Source organism: Vipera berus, assembly GCF_964194415.1.
Source record: "Vipera berus genome assembly, chromosome: 3".
NCBI classification, from domain to species: Eukaryota; Metazoa; Chordata; class Lepidosauria; order Squamata; family Viperidae; genus Vipera; species Vipera berus.
The window spans coordinates 181,633,654-181,652,453 of NC_138204.1; the positions used below are offsets into that span (position 1 = coordinate 181,633,654).

The following is an 18,800-nucleotide window of genomic DNA, read 5'->3' on the forward strand; positions in this document are numbered from 1 at the left end:
AATGTGTCCTTAGAGCTAAGCCGCTGCTCTGGCTGCTGCCTTCCCCACCTGCCTTTCAAGTTGGGATATACTACAGCTGCTCTTCAACTTTAGAAGGAAAGATGCCCAGACCCCAGCCTGTAAAAAATCACAGACTGCAGCTTCTTCTCCAATTGGTCCCGCTTTCCCTGCGCAGACTAAATGGGAAATCCGCTCCAGGTTTTCCAGCCAGCCCTGTCCCTAAATTTTCAGCACCCGGCGTATAAGACGACCCCTGACTTTTGAGAAGATTTTCATGGGTTAAAAAGTAGTCTTATACGCCAGAAAATACGGTATTAGGTTTCTAGAATTATAGCTTTAGATTACATTTGGATTTTTCTTGGAGAATCATAAGTCAGTGATAACACATTTTCAATGCTGCCTTTTCAAATTTAGTACTTGACATTTGTGGGTTGGACAAATACTTTTTCAAACAAATCAAGCCAATAACTCCATTTATTTTGTTAAGAGAACTCTAATAAGAAATAGAAGTACCTCTGGTCTTTTGAATTTCTTCCAATTGTAACAGACTCTGGTTTTAGTTTAAAACTTAAAACTTTATTTTCAGTAGGGAAGTATATGTATGGAGTAAGTGAACAATATTTAGATAGAGTAATTCATGATTGGCTGTTGTATGAGACTAGCCATGTTAAATTCTTGCTTCCATTTTAAGAGTATGCAATGTCTGCATTTACAAATTTTCATACAAATTAGTGGTATGCACTATTTTTAATTACCGCTATTAAATTTATAAATTTCAGCCTTCTCTCTTCAATAACATATTCTCCAAGTTCCCAAAATAAAAACCGTGAATTATTAATGTCAACAGACAGTGATAATGAAAAAGGAGAACGCAATGGGAAAAAAGTATGCTTCAATGTAGTAAGTGATGATCAGGAAGATTCTGGTCATGACACTATAAGCAACCGGGATTCATATAGGTAATGTATCAGTTAATATAATAATAAACACCAAATTTATAATTTTACTGTGTGTAATGATACAATGTTAAAAATTTTTAAAAATCTGTTACAGTGTTATTAAGTAATACATAGATACATACTAATAGAAATTTTTTCCCCATTTGTGCTTATTTCCAAGTAAAGGGTTTTTTTTAATGTGTGAGGCAAATATGCCAAATTTATACCTTCTGATTCAATATACTGATATGAATGAATTTCCCATTGTCACAACTATTCCTTTCTCTTGAACGATATTGTCCTTTCTTAGAGGACTTGGCTGTTAATACATTTTCAGTGAACTTAAACCCACTTCCCTCTTCAATTGTAGCCTTTAGCAAGGCTTTAAAAATGTACAAGCACTAATGGTTTTTTTACCCCAAGAGACAAATAAAACTTATTGTATGCCTTGTTTAATAGCATAAATAATGCTAATAAAGTATTTGAAAGAAATGCCTTAAAAAGTGTTTATTCTTGAAGGATTTATACTCTTACATTTTTCTTCTTTTTAGTGATTGCAACAGCAACCGGAATTCTACTGCTTCTTTCACCAGTATTTGCAGTAGCCAATGCAGTTCTTATTTTCATAGTGATGAAATGGATTCAGGTGCTTTTCAAATATGTGTTTGTGTGTGCATATTTACATACTTATTTAGGGGAATGTGTGTGACATCTGTTTACCAGAACTTGTGTTCATTTATTTTATTTTGTATAACTTCTGTACTGTCACAATTACACATTTATGACTAAGTCATAAAACACTACAGCCACAAAAAAATCACATCATATCACTCATCAAAAATATTATATAGTAATTAAGCAGCAATGAAGTAAAGATATTAATTCCCCAAAGCTTAATGTCTATATGTAATGAAGTTGGAAATAATGTCCTTCTTTCATTTATCTTCAAGTATTTTCTTTATTCAGAAACTTAATTTCTATTTAATTGAACTGGATAGGCGAGACATATAAAACTAATTTAACCTATCATTAACTCATATCTGAGGGGCAGACAAATTATACTTGAAAATCAGGATATTTAAAGAATCCTTTTAATCTTCATCTTTCTAAACATCAATAGCCTATTGAAAGAGGACAAAACAAAGGATGTTGTTACTGGCATACATCTGATTTTTTTTCTTCCCACTGCAACACTCTAAACAGTTAGGGTAATGGATGAAATACTCTGGATGGAATGCTACTATAAATTTGAATGAAGCTATCAGTTAAGCAATAGGAACTTGAGTGAAATGAAGAAAATCAGACTGAAAGTAATTACTTTTTTCAAAAAAAAGGGGAAACCCCTACTCTGGTAGCAAACTTAGTGTTTCAGTTCAATTTCTAGATCTTTTACAACATCAAGATAATTCAAATATGGAATATGAATATCTAAAGTCAACGTGATTTCAAATATTGTCTTATTAGGTGATGAACTTCCTCAGAGTATCTGCATTTCTCATGATAAGCAGGATAAACTTTATGGTTGCTTGGAGCATCTTTTTGGTCAGGTAAGCTTTTTCATTTCAGTTTTCTTCTGCCCCATGACGTGAAAGAGATATGAAAATGTTCGGAAGGAATTGGATAAGATTAGAAGCAATTTGAGCAAAGCTAGAACTGTCTAGCACATTGAACAGGCAAAAAGGGGGCCTTGGATAAGGTAAGCCATGCTGGTTTCCATTATGCTTTTACTATGCTATGGTTCATTTAAGCAGCAATTATGATAAAACATAGCTCACAAATCACAACCCAGAATAATCACAGTTTTCAGTTGGATAGATTTACACTTCACACTAAACCAAGGCAAATAAATTGCATTTCATATCTGCAAGGAACTAAAGTCAACTGAAATCTGACACTGGTTGAGAAAACATCAGAGTGGTTAGGGTTTTTTCCCCCATAGACAAGCTTACTGAGTTGTTAAAAGATCTTGTTTGATTGTTTGGTTTTGACGTTTTGGATTTGTCTACTAAGACCAAAAATGGAGGTAGGTTTCCCCAGTTGAATTCAAATAAAATACATAATTGTGGATCTCCCACATCTCTGTTTATATTGTTGCTTCTAACAAATGCCTAGGTTTTCCCAACTAGATCTAGCATATACTATAGTATTTTAAATCAGATTGACAGGATTATGAGAATAAACTTTTTAATATTTATCAATCATTTCTGAATCCAACAGGTAGATTCAATTATTAATCTGCTAAAAGGTCCAGCAGTGGCAAGAGCTTTTGAGCAAACCAAGTTCTTTACTCCTGGTCGAAGTTTTCAAGGTATTAATTTTGCAAAGCTAAGTATGGCAGTGAGCATAGTTTCTAGCACTTTTATTAAGAATATTACTTTATAGTTAACATTTCTTTAAAACACAATATAAAAATTACCTCCAGCATTTTATGGGCCTTTTTTAGCGCACAGATTGCTGTGGCAGAAGGAATTGTGACAAAAAAGTAAAGAAATGCATAGGTTCTTAATGTGTTGTGCAAGATATATTCAAGTAAATGCAGTAAATATTTAACATTTTGAATAAAACTTTTTAAACAGCAGTCTGAGTTTGGCCAGTATTTTTCCCCATTCTCATTCCCACTTTCAATTTTACTTTTCTCCAGATTTTTTTTATTTTTCATTTCTCTAGATATTTTTCATAATCTCTGCAATGTCTGTTACTCTTTGTTTTGCTACTCTTTGCTGGAAGAAGGGAGGGAAGTGTGTATGCATGTGTGTTTCTCTATGTTTCTGTGTATGAGACTGATTATATGTGCACGGAAGATAATGGTTGGTATATGCAGGGCTTTTTTTGTCATAGAATGCTCAGAATGGAGTTCCGGCACCTTTTTTGGATGGAACCTTGTAGTGTAGGCAAGGCGGGTTGTATGACATGTGTGACTTCCGGCACCTTTTTCTTTTACAAAAAAAGCACTGGGTATATGCCAATAGGAATCATTTAATGTTAATGGGATATCTAACTAATTTTAATTAGTTATTACAGTCTCTCACATACAGGCACATTTTTTCTATCCCATTACTCCCTTTTTATGAGTATGCCTTCAAGCAGTGTGTGTGTGTGTGTGTGTGTGTGTGTGTGTGTGTATGTGTATATATTTGAAAATTCCATATTGACAAAGTGGGGATGCAATCCACCATCCCAAAACTGACTTAGAAAACAAGGTGTAATTGAATTCTCCCCTAAATACAGGAGTCCAGGGAGACTTGTGGAGCTGTTCAGTATTGCAAGGCTAGAATGGCATTCTTCTGCAAATGTACAACTGGAAAGACTTATAACTATAAGAGTATTACAATCAGCTAAAAATATTGTAGCAAAATTAATAATTTTGGTTTTGCCTAGAATTTCAGCAAGAAATTGAACTTAAGGTGATCTGCCCAAAGAAACTGAGGCTTCATATTAAACAAGATCCTTGGAATCTTCCCAGTAGTGTTCAAAACCTTTCTCAAAGCATCCGAAAATTTGTTGAAGGTTAGTAATTCATTTACAGCAGCTCTTGTTGTGTGCTTCTTATACAGAAGTTCTGAAATATAAGATTTTCAGATATTTTAGATTTTCTGAAGTTTAATTAACAAATTTGGTATCATCATCAGTGCAAATGAGAGTGGGGAATTCCTCCATTTATATACAGTAGCTTGCCCTTCCAGTATTGTTGGGGTTGTGTTTTTTTCTTGGTACAGTAGTTTCATGATTAAAGTATTGTCTTCTGCTTGATTGTTTGGTGATATTGATTTCTGCTTATCTGGGTGTTGGCTGATGGAGAGATTCTGTTCTGGTTTGTTTGTCTAGTTTGTTTTCTTAGATTTTTTTTAATTGTATTTGTGAAAATATGTTTAAATTTATGTGTCTATTGCTACCTGATTTGTCCTAATGCAAAGCATTTATGTGTATGGATATACTGTAGGTAGGTGGGAGGAGAGAGTGAGAGAGAGACAGAGAGAACACAAACATAAAAGTAAATTTGCACACAAACAGATTTTAATTGTAATGTATGCGAACTCACCCAGCCTTGTCATTTTGAAGGGATTTAATTTCTTTAAAGCAATTAATATACAATTTCCAAAATGGAAAGGAAGTGTGAAAATGCTGGCTAGAGCTAGTATGGAGCTAGTCCCAGTTCTCCAGTCCTCTGGAGAGTATTACTTTGCATTATTCTCATGAGATTCAACCATATAGAGTGCAGATAGGACAGGGGTCAGCAACCTGAAACAGTGAAAGAGCCACTCGGAACCGGTTCCCTCACAAAAAGAAAAACTGGGAGCCACAAAAAATGTGTGCGCATGCGCATACATGCGCACATGTGCAGAACAGGGTTTGACTGAAGAGTGGAGCCAAGGCGAGATATGCACCTACCCTGCATATTTGAATTGATTGGTTGAACTTTTTTAGTCCCACTTTTTTTTTTGGACCCTCACATGGCAGAGGACTGGGAGCCGCAGGAAACGGCTGAAAGAGCCACATGCGGCTCCGGAGCCGCGGGTTGCAGACCTGTGAGATAGGGGAACCTCACACACACACACACACACACACTCTCTTTGTCTAGAAAGGATTAAAGGAGTTGGATCTACTCAGAAGCTCCCTGTTCTTATGTGATCATTGGCTTCGTATCAATGCAGAGCCATCTTCAGCCCACCTTTCATTTACAGGATCCACTGCCTCAGATATCTTCACGGTATCTTTCCCTGATCTTGCATCATACAGTTCCAGATCCTAGTTTCCATAACTTCAGTTCCCTCTGTTCCACAATCCATCTGGACCCTTTCCATTCCAGTAGCATCTCTTGGAAAACCAAGAAGGAATCATCCTTTCCTCTTTTTTTGATAAAGTTTCTCTTTTACAGTTTTGTACCAAATTTGTTCTTGGAGCTTTTAGCATCTATCTTAATGAAGTGTGGTATTTTTCATTAGGTTTTCTGGAACGGTATGTGATATAAAAATTTATGATTTCAATTCAAACATCTAGTACTTTTGAATTTTTTTTACACGATCACTATATATAATAAAATGTTCTTTGTTGTAGTGCTTCCAACTTTTATTGTTGCCTTATTTGTCTATCTTGGTAATTATTGATGAAGTTACTGAATATACCATCTGTAAACATTTTATACCTATTTTCCCTTAAATTATTACTCAAAATACATTTTATTGACTTTTTTCATAGCTCTTTCCATTGTTATCTTATGATTACTTCTTTGAAGTTTTGCATTCACTTCATACAACTTTTGATGTATCACCTTTTCATATTTTAATAATAATTTGTACATAAGACAATAGGTGATCTGGGTTTTGAATAAGTGCTTCAAACTTTTTCAAGGTCTCTCCTTCTAGCTTGAGATCATTTTTTTTTTAATTCTTCCAGCAATTTGTTAACATATCCATCATGGTAAATTCCAGCCTTCATTGAACAGTTTCTTTCTTTGTGTACTGCAGTTATCCCTGAAATAAATGGCATTTGATGGCAAAGCTGTTGGTAATGTTACTGGAAACTACTGTTTTCTCTGTTTTTTTCTTTAGATGGTATAAATAAATATTTTACCCTATATGTATACTTTGTATTTAATTGATAAGCGTGTCACTTTGAATAGGGAAAGATATGAAGATCCTTGTTGTTCTTGTGCCTATTGATTGAAAGACATACTGCCTAATAATAGAAATTTAGTATTGAATAGAAAGGGACTCTCCATGAGTGGCAAACATGATTTTATCTTTTCCGGTTCTTCTATTTTTCTTTTCCAGAGGTAAAAGCAAGAGTCCTTCTGGCACTTCTTGAATACACAGGTAATTTTTTTTTAAAGCTATTGATCAACTTTTGCAAATGTCTTCATTTGTGCTCTCTGAGCTTGTTTTGTTACAGATGTTTCACTACCAAATGAGGTAACATCATGAGTATGCTGATAATGTTACCTAGTCTGATAATGAAACATCCGTAAGAATACAACCAAGGTAAAAGGAGCCCACAGTTCAGTTCTGAGCTACAAGTATTCTTTCTATCAGTACTTATAAGTAAGTAAGTAAAATAGTTTAATATTTAGTAATTGATATTATTAATCTGATCTGGATGGGGTTACGCCTTCTGGAGTTAAAACTTATTTTTTGAGGAACAGATGATAAATATAATCAGGAAGGCTTTTGCATAAATTTATTTACAGGTGCCTCTTGTTTAACAATGACAATTGAGACCAGAATTTATACCCCTAAGTGACACAGTGTGATGTCATGTGGCTGCACCACTTAGTGGCAGAAATCCCAGCACTTCCATTTGCTATTGTTAAGCAAATCATTCTTTGTCATTAAGCAAGAATGTCACATAATCACCATTTGCGACTTTCTGCTGGCTTCCCCATTGATTTTGTTTGTTGGAAGCTGACAGCAAAGATTGCAAATGGTTATCAAGTAACTGCAGGATACTGTGACATTGTAAGACAGTTACCAAGCCATTGTGAGCCAGTTGCCAAGCAGCGGAATTGTGATCATATGCTGTGGAGATGCAGTGACAGCCACTATGAAGACACGTCGTAAGCCCCCTTTATTCAGCACCATCATAACTCTGAACAGTTGCTGGTTGTTAACAAGGACTTCCTCTATAGATACATGAGAGAGTAAGACCCAGGAATCTCTCTAGACTTTCTGAGCAAAAGCACATATAAGATTGTGACATAAAGTGGTAACTGATTATTTATAATACAGAAGGCAGTTGCCATGAAAGTAGGCTAACTTGTGGATATGTATTAGATGTATATGCAGAATAAAAAAGTATTATAGCATACACATTTAAATTAAACAAGATTTCAGCAAATAGCATTTTGAATCCGTACTGAAGTAGAATAATTTAATAATTAAAGTCATTTATGATGTACCTGTACTCTACAAGCTTACTATATAGTGATAGCATGGCTTTTCTTTCATCAGCTTTTGCAATAAAAAAACCCTGTGTATCTCTGTGTGTGTGTGTGTCTGTATGTATGTATGGATAGATAGATAGATAGATAGATAGATAGATAGATAGATAGATAGATAGATAGATAGATAGATATAGATATAGCTATAGATGATATAGATATAGATATAATTTGGTGCTTATTAGCAATTTTTGTGCTCAGGAAACAAGATCAATGCTTAGGACTACGCTTACTTTCTCATCAATTTAGATGATTTTTCACCTATTTTTCCTAATACGTTTTTTTTTCAGATAGTGAGATACAGCTCAGGAGAGACATGGTCTTTTGCCAGAGTCTAGTAGCTACAGTTTGTGCATTTTCAGAGCAATTAATGGCTGCCTTAAATCAAACGTTTGACAATGGCAAGGAGTATGAAATGGAAACACAAGAGGCCAGTAGGAGATGGTTGGAACAGATATCTACTGCAGGCGTCCTCCTTTACTTCCAGTCACTGCTGTCACCAAACCTGGTGAGAATTCCTATGAATGTCTATATAATATTGACCAATATTTTATTATCCTGAACAACACCTCAAATGAAATTTTATAAAAGAGCAATTTTTCAATAATGCTGTTGAATATTAATTGAAAACATTCTATATTATTCTAAAGACTTGGTAAATCAAACCAATGTCAACTGTATCAGGAATACTGTATGTTATATTGTCTCACAGTGAGCTAGGTGGAAAATAAATTTAATACCGTATTTTCCGGCGTATAAGACAACTGGGCGTATAAGACGACCCCCTACATTTCCTGTTAAATTATAGGGTTTGGGCTATACTCACCGTATAAGACTACCCCTCTTCCAACGCACACCAAATAAAAATTAAAAAACATCAGATTTGATTTTAATATGGTAATTTTAATTCAAATGCTTATGACATGCAGGTACTTAGTAGGAAAACTGTCACTTATAAACATAAGGCTGTTTGTCATCAAACGAAAACATAAAACAGTGCAAGTGGATTAAACATAAAAATAATAATAATAATAATAATAATAATAATAATAATAATAATAATAATAATAATAATAATAATAATAATAAGTTGGAAGGGACCTTGGAGGTCATCTAGTCCAACCCCCTGCTAAGGCAGGAAACCCTATACCATTTCAGACAAATGGCTGTCCAGTCTCTTCTTAAAAACTTCCAGTGTTGGAGCATTCACCACTTCTGGAGGCAGGTTGTTCCACTGGTTAATTGTTCTAACTGTCAGGAAGTTTCTCCTTAGTTCTAGGTTGCTTCTCTCCTTGACTAGTTTCCATCCATTGTTTCTTGTCCTGCTTTCAGGTGCTTTGGAGAATAGCTTGGCTCCCTCTTCTTTGTGGCAGCCCCTGAGATATTGGATCACTGCTATCATGTCACCCCTCACCCTTCTCTTCGTTAAACTACACATACCCAATTCCAGCAACCGTTTCCTATTTTCCTAATTCACTTTTTCACTTTTCCTAATTCACTCTAAAGCTTTCCCTGTGCAGAGCCTTAAGTAACACCAGCTGCCTGCAATTAGTGCAGGTTCTCATCCCACCAGGCTCAAGGTTGAGTCAGTCTTCCATCCTTCCGAGGTAGGTAAAATGAGGACTCAGATTGTTGGGAGCAATAAGCTGACTTTGTAATAATGCTGCTTGTGGGGTGTGTGTGTGTGTGTGTGTGAAAGCTCTAATAAGCAGGCATATACATAGAATGAAGGCTATTGCTAAGCACATTGATTTGTGCTTTAAATTGTAAGCTGCCCTGAGTCTTCGGAGAAGGGCGGGATATAAATGGGATTTTTTTAAAAAAAGACCAAATCGGAGATCTGCTCCTGGTTTTCCAGCCAGCCTGCCCAGTTCCTGAGTCAAATGTGTCCTTAGAGCTAAGCTGCTGCTCTGGCTACGCATTCCCCACCTGCCTTTCAAGTTGCTCTTGCATTCCCCACCTGCCTACAGCTGCTCTTCAACTTTAGAAGGAAAGAAGCCCAGACCCCAGCCTGTAAAAAATCACAGGCTGCAGCTTCTACTCCAATTGGTCCCGCTTTCCCTGCACAGACTAAATGGATGATCCGCTCCAGGTTTTCCAGCCAGCCCTGTCCCTAAAGTTTCAGCACCCGGCGTATAAGACGACCCCTGACTTTTGAGAAGATTTTCATGGGTTAAAAAGTCGTCTTATACGCCGGAAACTACGGTAAATACTAATAATAATCTTGCAACAATCCTCTAACACCATTGAATATTAACATTTGCCTTGATAGATGGATAAAAATGTCAGATCCAGTCTGAACATCTGGCTGAATGTACAACTATCTATAATGTGCCAAAGTAAAAGAGCCAATTAGTTCATATTAATATTCAAAATTACTTCTAGTCTTTTAGATCTTTTTGTTGCTTCTAATTATGGCCATTTTCTTAATTTTGAAGTGTTCACTGAAGCGAGAACTGTTTGAGACTCTTAAACATAGCATTTCTAGCCCTATACCATTAACTACAGTCCTCAAGCCCTCATTCATGTGAAAGTGCTGTTTCTTCTCCCTTATATGTGATTTGGCTTCAGTCCTATTTTCTTCAGGACTTCTTTTGTAACCTGTGATACCAGGAGTCATTGGATTGAATCTAGCTGACATTAGTTTCACTTTAATTTCAGTGAAAGTGATGTTATATTAGTCATTAAATTGGTTATAGCCTAGGTCTCATATGACTTCTGTCATATGATGGAATGAACACATTATATTGTAGTTGTTAATGCTGTTGAACATTGTTGACTTAAATTTATATATTTTTAATTTATTCCATCAGAAAATAGTTTCTTCTTAAATAATACTGAGTTTTCATTCTTTTTGATTTCTGTGGTTTTGTATCGGTGTCCTATATTCCTAAATTTTGGAGCCGTTTTCCCAGTTTGATATTTCAGGCCACCAATGTGTCACCAGAGATCTCTTGGCACTCATCAGCTTCCTTTTTAGATGACCTTAATTTTCAACCAGTTATTTTGATTAACAAAGAGAAACCTTGAAAAGCTACAAATGAAGTGTCAACCTCACACCTGTGTACAACAAGTGTTTCTAGAAAATAAAAAGGTCAAGTTGGTTCAGCCTAGTTATTTATTTGGAAATGTGTTCTCCTACAGAGGAAAAAAAATCCAAGAATGATCTGGGATGTAGAAAGATAAATCTTGAAGGGATTTGATGGGGAAGCAGTGAACAATTTCATATGTATACCTCTGGTGAATGCTTGTGTAATGCTGGCAACCCGCCAAATAAAATCCAAATGAAATGGAATAACCAAACTGCCATGACAGACCGTTCTGTGGTGTGTGTAGCCATGATTTGTCCTCAGAATTTCAGATATTTATTCATTCAATTTCTATAGCTGTCCTGCCTAATTCAATCAAGTGACTCTGGACTGCTTACAGTTCTAAAATTATAAAAGAATTAAACTATCAAATGTAAAAACATCCAGAAAATAAATACAAACAGCAATCAAGATAATTATGAGCCCTAGGATTGGAATGTGAGAAAATTAAAAATTATTTTAGAAGCCACAATACAGAACTTTATTTTCTTTTCAGTATACTAAATATTGTAATTTACAAAAGCCAGTGTAAACACTTAAGGTTGGTTTGTAGTAACACATTTTAAATATACTCATTTACTTGAACAACAATTAAAATTCTATGCAATGTAAATAGCCAGGTTTTTAAAGCTTTGCAAAAAGTCCATAGGGTTAGAGTGATTCTAATCTCCCAAAGGGAAAATGTTCCACAAGATGGGACTGTAGCAGAGATGTGCCCATTAAGCCAACAAATTTGGGATTTCGGGACAAGAAATTGTGGTCCATAGAAAGCATGCTCATATTTCAGCCTTTCCCAGTTTTGTGCCCTTACACACATATTGCACTATACTTCCCAAAATTCCTAAATAAACATTGTCCATGCTGGCTGAGAATTCTAAGTGTTGTTATACAGTACACTGAATGACATTAGGTTGATGAAAGGTGGCTAATCTTTAATAGATTAACAATGTCTCTGGAAGTTGGGATACATCTGTATTATTTTACATTTTACATTAGAAAATAATCAGAAATTCCTTTATTTTTCTTTCTTTCTAAGTTCTATAAATATGCTTTCTAATAGACTATAGTTCTATGTCAATGTTTTCTTTGTTAGCAACATGAGAAAATTACAAATTATTTTAGAAGCCACACTAATACAAAACTTTTTCTTTTCTTTTCAGTGTATTAAATAGTGTAACATACAAAAGCCAATGAAAGCACTTAAGCTTGGTTTGTACTAACACATTTTAAATATACTCACTTGAACAATGATTAAAATTCTATGCAATTAAATTACACAGCCAACACAGTAATTAACTTTCTGTTCTGTATACATTGTTGCTAATAATTTGACAAGAGAAAATGGAGTAAAATTCAGAAGAAGTCAATCCATCTTAATTTACTGATGAGTCAGTTACGGTAATTGCTTCAGTGGAAGAGGATATGACCAACTGCAGTTAATGTTTATAATAATCTAACATGATTATTACTTTCTGTCTATATGTATATATATTTGCAGACTGACGAACAAGCTATGCTAGAAGATACATTGATTGCATTATTTGACTTGGAGAAAGTTACATTTTATTTTAAACATTCTGAACAGGAACCTTTAATAGCAAGTGAGTATTGCAAAGTATACTTAAATTTCCCCTTTCAATATTTGTGGTAAAATATTTGATGATATAACATTTTCATTTGTGTCACATTTGCTTGTATAGTAAACTTCATTGTATTCTTATGCACATACAAATTTTTCAACTTTTATCCATTTTGAGGAGATTGGTAATATTGTATATAATATTTACCCCATTTCTCTTATTTAATAAGTAACTCGAGGTGACGAACATAGTGCTTCCTCCTCCTTTTTTTCCCTCCACAACAAGAACACTGTGAGATCCATTGGGCTGAGAGAGAGTGATTGGCCCAAGGTCACTCCACCAACATTCATGCCTAAATTGGGACTAAAACTCATGGTCTCCTGGTTTCTAAGCCAACTCCTTTACCTTTCCACCAAATTGGCTCTCCAATCTCCATTTCTTTATAGTACCTAACAAAGACAGTAGGTTTAATGTTACTTATGATAGCTATAGGCATAAGTACAAGTTAGAGGGAAAATGAGAATTATTAGAGTAGGCAGCCAGGCACAAAATAGAAAGATGGGCAGCAAGTCTTTATTCAAGTCTCAGTATGAACACAATGTATGAATACAGTCACAATTTCATTTTTTTCTTAAAGCTATCTCTAATGGTATCTACAAAAGAAACTATAGGGGAAAAAGTCTTTCTCTGATTGGGAGTGTTACATTTTCACTAAGTTTTTAAAATTAAAAATGGATAAAATCTTTTAATATTTATGCAAGAACGTGAAGTCTTGTAGGATTTAGACACTAAAATGTATTCTTTAAAAATAAATGTTTAAAAATTGAAATGGTCACATTTAGTATTCTCATTGGGACTTCATTTGTGCCCCATCAATGGATGCTTCTTTTAACATCCCCATTACTCCATGTAGTATGTTACCATTTTCATATCTTTATCCAGCAGTATAAGGTATGTAAATTAACTATGTGATGATATTGTGACATTAAATTAGTATTTTACAAACATTGTGGCAGAAAGATTCAATGTTTGGCATTCAGACAGTAGGTCAATGTAGATTTTTAATCTGAACTATGTTTCTTATGGCAACACAAGGATTAATTGTGATATTTTGTTTTACGTCCCATCTTTAACCCAAAAAGTTTGGACTAGTAATTTTGACTAAAATGTTATTTTATTTTATTTTTAGATATGCCAATCACATTTCAAGCAGAAGGAAGTCGGCAAGCTATGAAAATTTATTTTTATCTTGATAGTTACAATTTTGAACAGCTTCCTCAAAGGCTGAAAAATGGTGGAGGTTTTAAACTTTACCCAGTTCTATTTGCACAAGGTAAAATATTTTCAAGTTCACCTTTTCTTAACACTTTTAAAAAACTTATAGGAAAAATAATATAGTTACTGGCATTCTGAAGCTTGACAGCATTTATGGATAAGCAGTATTTTGAAGAAAATCACATCATGCATAAGTAATATTGTATGTATGTATGTTATTCTACATTTTTGAATATTTTATTGCAGTTATCTTACTAATGTCTATTTTTAATATATTCATTTGTTTGTACAGCTCTGTCTAGATGGACATCTTGCATGGTTGAATTTGATATGATGTACAAATGTTTCTTTTTAAAACGTGCTTTTGGGGAATTCTGGGAGTTGAAGTCCATCCTCATTAAAGTTGCCAAATTTGAAAAAAAATGATCTAAAAATTTAAAAATTGTTTTCAAATTTTGTCAGTAAAGAGGATAATTATATGGTTTTGGAATGTTTTTTATCCTGAAAGCATAATATAATCTCTTGTAATATATAAAGAACAAATCTCTTACTGAGTTGAAAACAGCTATTGCAGATACTTAGATTAGCCTAATCTTATGTGTTAACTTGATGATGTCCTATAGGAATGTGTATGTCCTCTATGCAACAGTGAATTGCACAACATTTTTACTTAACATATAGTATATTTAAAGGTACAGAAAAGAACAAGCTCCTGATATCTTTCTACTTAATTTTTTTTTAGGTAATATGACCATGTACATGAGTGTTTGTGTTAGCTGCAGAAAGGCAGTAGCATATTTGGAGAACTACAACATTTATAGATATAGGAAAACTGGAAAAAATAAATTAATGGATCAGTTTGATAAGAATCTGTATTGTTTCGTTTGTATTCTTTTATAGCCCTGGAAAGTATGGAAGGATATTATTATAGAGACAATGTATCAGTAGAAGAATTTCAAGCCCAGATTAATGCAGCTTCATTGGAAAAAGTAAAACAGTATAACCAAAAGCTCAGGTGAGCTATTTGTTATTTCTAAGCACAAATTTTCATCATGATGCTAAAACAATATGGACAAAAGTCCTGCTTTTGTGGATCATAGTGTGCAAACACATTCAGATTTTTCTTTTTTCCAGTCTGAAATCAGTCTAGTTAATATTTTGACTAATTATATAGGGAAAAATAGAGACAAACATCTGAGCATATGACATATTTCCAGTATAATTCCTATAACCTACTCAGCCAAATTTACTTGCATATTTTGGTACTTCATATGAAAGTCTGTACTATGGTTTTTGTTTTATTATTTCATTGCCACAATTTGATTTTTTGCAGTACTGAACCATCAAGTATATCAAGATAATTGCCTCTTTTGAAGATATGGAAATGAATCTAACTCTTTCTAGTTATGTAAAAGAGACCGATTGGCACATAATACCAAATCATCTCCTATGAACATAATAACTTCTTTATGTTGCTGATGAGTTCTCACAAATTAAAATAGATGTTCAGATTAGAAGGAAATTTGTATTTCACCTTTTCTTCCAAATGCTTTACTACTTACTCCTTTTGTTGCTTGGGGTGTTTAAAGAGAGAAGACAAATAACAGTAAATTCCTTTCAGTAACACAGTACATAGAAACAGTATATTATCTTCCATTCCTCTCTCTTAGTAACAAAAGCATTATTTTGTATTGTACAAAATAATTGTATTTCTATATGAACCCAATTTTATCAACAAATTTGTTGAGTTAGCAACAGCTGTAATGTCATTAATGCACCACTCTATTGTTATAGTTCCCTTCTGTCATGTTCCAGACAATAGGCTTATTCCTATATTGTTTTCACAATGATACACAATTCCTTTTCAAGTTGAAAATATCCCCATGTTATGCCAAATGATAAAACTAAGACAGAGATTGCAGCCTTAAGAACTAAATCTGTTTTTTTCTAATCTCCATTTGTTTAATTTTCTTTCAAACCTGAAAAGGCCTACCTATGAAAGTTGTGTATACTTCAAAAAGATTCAGGAGTGTTTTGTATTTCATGCAAACTCAGCATTAAAGGTAAAGGTAAAGGTTCCCCCGCACATGCGTGCTAGTCGTTTCCGACTCTAGGGGCCGGTGCTCATCTCCGTTTCATAGCCGAAGAGCCAGCATTTGTCCGAGGACGTCTCCGTGGTCATGTGGCCGGCATGACTAGACGCCAAAGGCGCACGGAACGCTGTTACCTTCCCACCGGAGTGGTCCCTATTTTTCTACTTGCATTTTTACGTGCTTTCAAACTGCTAGGTGGGCAGAAGCTGGGACGAGTAACAGGCGCTCACTCTGTTACGCGGCACTCGGGATTCGACCCGCCAAACTGCCGACCTTCTGATCGACAAGCTCAGCGTCCTAACCCACTGAGCCACTACTCTACTATTTATTAACAAAACATCTATTTTAGATTTGTTTAAAAGTCTGAAAAAAAGATATTGTTGCTTTAGTTAGTAGTAGAGAGGTTGTGCTCATCAAACTTTCTGCCTGATAGCACTTGGAGTTTGTAATTAGTCTTTGCTAATTCTGTTTTCTTCAGGGCACTTTAAAAAATACCATATTGTTTTCTGCTTTCAGGTTGTGATAAAGTTTAGCAGTGTCTATTTACTCTGAACCTATGTTGATTGGAAGATGATTTCAATCAGAAGAAATTTCCAGAATGATCTTTATGAGGCCAGGAGTCCTAGACTGTATTGATATATTAGGTGGAAGACAGAGTTGTTAGTTTTACCAGACTCTTCCTGTCATCAGTTTAAGTGTTTGGGGATTGTCGCATAAGGATTTTTTCAAATAAAATAATGTATAATACATGATGAAATCTCATTTTATTTATGTGTTTACTTATTCAATTTGCATGGCCGCCCATCCCATCAAGTAACGATGGGATGATAAACAATCTTAATAAAAGCAATTCAAAACCAATTTGAATACAAAAATTAAAATATATAGCAGCTGAGGAAAATGTCTCAATCAATGGCTAATAGCACAACCAGGAGACAGGAAATTGATTGTCCTTTGTTGGAAATTTCAACAGAATTTTGATATCTATTTTGGGGGGATAGTGTAGTACCTCTGGTGGGCATGACATTGAAGTAATTGATCTCTAAGATCCCTTTCAACCTTTACATTTTATAAACCTATGTTAATATCTATCAACACAGTTTGCAGCAATGAATTTCACTGGTTCATTATGCACTGTGTGAATAAATACTTTCTTTTGTCTGTCCTAAATTGCCTTCAAATCAGCTTCATTGGAACAATCCTGGTCCTAGTGTTTTGAGAGAGGAGAAAAATTCCTTCTGAAACTAGATTTGCAAAACAGCTTTTTGTTTGTTTTTCTGTTTGTTCCTTTCTCCAGAGAAGTGGAACAGGAACAGGTTCTGTGCTGCAAAGTGAGGCTCCAGTTTGTATGCATTTCTCATTCAGTTTTCCTCATTCCGAAACCACTGAGATCTGTTTGGGGGAGGTGATATGGATGGGAAATCTCACATTGCTTTTCCTAACTTCACTTCAAAATTAATGCATTTATTTACAACTGAATACATACTCTTTTTATCCTTGTGGACACAACTTCTCCCAACACAAATTAAGGCTAGAGAGGTACTGTAAATTCCTCCCTTACATAAGATATAATTTTCACTTCTCTCTCTTGCTCCCTCTCCATAATCCCAAGTTTGCAAAACTGAAAGTCACATAAAAACAAGGACAAAAAAAATGGTTAGGGTGGAGAATGGGAAGAAAGTGGTGGCAAACTTGTGTTCATGATTTTTATAAAGCCATACAACTGAACCAATGTGACACAGGATAGATACAACAACTCCCCCATCACACAATATTAAAACATTCACTATGCAATATATAAATATAAGAGGAAAAATATAAAACATTTAGTTTCCTTTTGTAGTAATTAAAATGCAGTGAGAGGTAAAACAGCAAAGAAGGAAAATAGAGCAGTCAGTCTCCTGTCAAATGTGGTGAGGTGAGGGAATTCTATGTTTCACCAGAGAATTTTGAATTGCAGATGGTGAGGACAATTGGGGAAATTAAAATGCATTGAGCATTATTTGCAAATGGAGAAGCTGTTGGTATACAATAGCAGATTCATGCTCTTACATTAAGTAACCTGGGTTTACCAACAGGTGGTTTAAAATTCTGTTCCTTAAACTGGAGAACGATAGGTAGCAACTCACACAACCTAACCTTGAGGTAGAATAGAATCAGCTTTTCTCTGTCAGTTTACGGGTATTCTATATTTTAAAAAAACCCTTCAATAATATCTACTAAATTTTAAAAGCTATAATGCAAACACTTTCTGCATATACATAAGCATTAAGATTTCATCCTTATCATTTTAAGTAGATTAAAAAATTGAGTCTTTTTCAGGTAATACGCCAACTTCTACATTAGCTTTCCTCATAACATATAATTGAGGTTCTCAACAAGCATTCAGTAATTAAGTGAAGTGCTTTGGGAATTTGTATGCTATCCACAGGTTCTCAGAAACACCAAATACCCTTTTGTGAAAAGCCACTGGAAGTTGCTCTACCAGTTTTTACTCAAGTGTCAGCTAATTAAGGAGGAAATATATTTTTGATATGTCATATTTTAAAAGTCTAATGGGTATTTGGGAGGAATAGCCTTACCTCCAGAGCCAGTTTGATGTAAGAAGCAAGGCCAGAAACTGGGAGACCATGATGAATACTAGTCCTGCTTTAGACACCAAGCCAACTGTCATTTTTTCGCTTGTGCTGAAAAAAAGTTAAGAACCAGACTGAAAAAGGACTCTCCCAGCAGCACCTATAACAGTGGCCACGTATAGAAAACAGTGAAGTTACATTTATAGAGGTATGCACCATACCAAATTAATCAGGTCTGCATTCAGACATACATAATATGTAATATTTTGCAACACTGCCCCCATTCTGTCCATATTTAGATATAAAAATGTTATA

General features: G+C 34.6%; 1 protein-coding gene across 1 annotated transcript in view; it reads left to right on the top strand.

Annotated features, from left to right (window-relative positions):
• PREX2 (phosphatidylinositol-3,4,5-trisphosphate dependent Rac exchange factor 2) overlaps positions 1-18,800 on the top strand; it is a gene marked incomplete at its 5' end in the record, with an annotated part of 111,968 nt that overhangs the window by 78,709 nt on the left and 14,459 nt on the right. The window contains 10 exons of the mRNA XM_081325829.1: positions 780-959; positions 1,490-1,584; positions 2,403-2,485; positions 3,156-3,246; positions 4,317-4,445; positions 6,710-6,751; positions 8,163-8,380; positions 12,460-12,562; positions 13,731-13,874; positions 14,717-14,831. Of these exons, the coding sequence (XP_081181955.1) occupies positions 780-959; positions 1,490-1,584; positions 2,403-2,485; positions 3,156-3,246; positions 4,317-4,445; positions 6,710-6,751; positions 8,163-8,380; positions 12,460-12,562; positions 13,731-13,874; positions 14,717-14,831 (1,200 nt within the window). The remainder of the gene's footprint in view (positions 1-779; positions 960-1,489; positions 1,585-2,402; positions 2,486-3,155; positions 3,247-4,316; positions 4,446-6,709; positions 6,752-8,162; positions 8,381-12,459; positions 12,563-13,730; positions 13,875-14,716; positions 14,832-18,800) is intronic.